Source organism: Alligator mississippiensis, chromosome 5 (genome assembly GCF_030867095.1).
Source record: "Alligator mississippiensis isolate rAllMis1 chromosome 5, rAllMis1, whole genome shotgun sequence".
NCBI lineage: Eukaryota > Metazoa > Chordata > Crocodylia > Alligatoridae > Alligator > Alligator mississippiensis.
This window is the reverse complement of record NC_081828.1, coordinates 157,641,356-157,643,121: the sequence shown is the minus strand read 5'-3', so window position 1 is coordinate 157,643,121 and position 1,766 is coordinate 157,641,356. Positions and strand designations below refer to the sequence as shown.

The window sequence follows — 1,766 nt, the reverse complement described above, 5'->3', positions numbered from 1 at the left end:
CTAGATTCTTTCTGATGTTCTTTGTGGAAGAGGTATGGCAAAGTGGGTAGTAGATTAGAAAGAAGAGGGGAATATTACAAAGCTGGAGTGAAGGCCCTCCTCTCCCTTCCCAACACTCAAGAATTTGGCTGCCAAGACCACCAGTAGACTGACTAAAAAAAGTCTTCTTGACCATTCTTTATAATGAAGAAACAGGGGGGAAAAAAAAAAAAACCCATGACATTTTTGTTTTTTTTAATTGCATTATCCAGAATGACTACAAACACTTAGAACATGATTGTACTCATTCAAGCCCAATTCAGTTTACATGCACTGCCCGAAGTAACAACTGCCAAACAAGTGTGTACTCCAACCACCCTCATGAGCCACGTGATCTGGCTGATGAGACAGATGCAAAGTTAGACACGGTACATGTAAAAATAGAAACTTTAAAAACCCAGATCTGGGAGACACACTTCCATTTCCACCTCCCTTGTGAAATAAATAAGGCAGCAGGTCACAATTAGTTAGCAGTGGCCTCTTTGAGGTATGCTATCAAGTCTGCCCTCTCCGGCTTCTTCTTAATGCCAGCAAAGATCATCTTTGTCCCTGGGATATACTTCTTGGGGTTTTCCAAGTACTCCATCAGGGTCTCCTCACCCCAAGTAATACCTAGGAGTTAAAAAAAGAAAGAGTTATTGGCAATGTCATCTGCTGAAAGCATTACACCCCGAGTGCAGCAAATGGCTGGGAAGAAGCAGCTCATGTTTTCTTCAGACCGAACGCCTGTGGCAGAAGGGCCAGGCCAGGTCAGCCGGAGGGCGACGCTGTCACTGGAACCCGCTGTTCCGGCGCAGCCAAGACAGAGCCATGCAGGAGCGGCCCTCGCTCACCTTTGTTCTTGTTGGCCTCCGTGTAGGAGAAGCCGGGCGCCTGCCCAGTCTTGCGCCCGATCAGGCCGTGCAGGTTGGGCCCAGTCTTGTGCTTGCCGCCCTTCTCCACAGTATGGCACTGCGCACATTTCTGCACGAAGATCTTCTTGCCTTTCTCCACGTCCCCCATGCTCGATGCTGCAAGACAGCGGCGGGGCCAAGGTCATACTTTCGCTCCCGGCGGGCGGCTGCAGCACGCTCCGGGGCCCTGCTCGCCCGCCCCGGCTACGCGCCAAGGGCGCCGCTTCCCGCTGCTCCGGCCCGGCAGGGTGGGTCAAGGCCAGCACCCCGCTCCCGCACTCCCACCCCGCCGCGCACCCGCCAGCCCCTGGCAAAACCCACGTGCAACCGACCGCTAGTCTCAGTGTCCCGACGCCTGACCCCAAGGACACGCCGTACTCCAGCCTATGTAAGCCGGTGCCTCTGCAACCGAACTGCGCCGGTACTTGCCCCGCCCACCCCGGTACACTGGCCAATCGCGTGCTAGTCTGGGCGCGCTGATAAGCGTATAGCGGTGTCCGTCAGAAGAAACGTCACGAACCAAGACTAGCAGGGTAGATTTCATTCAAAGGCGTGTCGGGCCCCGCCTCATCCTCCTTGCGTCACAGCACACAAGTTCCGGCCAGTACATCACGGGAGATGGAACAAAGGTATCTTTCGCACATGCGCAGAATGGAAGGCGAAGCACGAGCTAGCGGCGCATAGAAAGGGGCGGAAGTCACGTGGTGGTTTCGGCAGTGACGTAATCAGGGAAGCCGGGTGTACAAGTGAAGCCTCCAGGCGGATTCGCGGGCCCAGGGCTACAGCACAAGCCGCCGTTTGCAGGTGCCGCGTGTCCAGCCCCTATCGCGGTTC

General features: G+C 54.9%; 1 protein-coding gene across 2 annotated transcripts; it reads right to left on the bottom strand.

The window, feature by feature from the left end:
* Positions 1 to 217: 217 nt before the first annotated feature.
* On the bottom strand, positions 218 to 1,374 carry LOC102563299 (cytochrome c). Of its 2 annotated transcripts, none has more exons than XM_006275120.3 (3): positions 1,265 to 1,374; positions 873 to 1,049; positions 218 to 651 (listed from the first exon to the last, which is right to left on the bottom strand). In XM_006275120.3, the coding sequence occupies exons 2-3, from the start codon at positions 1,039 to 1,041 to the stop codon at positions 503 to 505; spliced, it is 318 nt and encodes a 105-aa protein (XP_006275182.1). In that variant the 5' UTR covers positions 1,042 to 1,049; positions 1,265 to 1,374; the 3' UTR covers positions 218 to 502. The 2 variants fall into 2 exon arrangements, with proteins under 2 accessions (XP_006275182.1, XP_059584883.1); XM_059728900.1 differs by having other exon boundaries at positions 1,254 to 1,338.
* Positions 1,375 to 1,766: the final 392 nt, after the last annotated feature.

Bases quoted from the DNA above. Each gene is read 5' to 3' on its own strand.
- LOC102563299 (XM_006275120.3), bottom strand. From the start codon at position 1,041: ATGGGGGACGTGGAGAAAGGCAAGAAGATCTTCGTGCAGAAATGTGCG. The intron at 652-872 runs GTGAGCGAGGGC...TTTAACTCCTAG, and splicing joins GGAGGCCAACAAGAACAAAG to GTATTACTTGGGGTGAGGAG.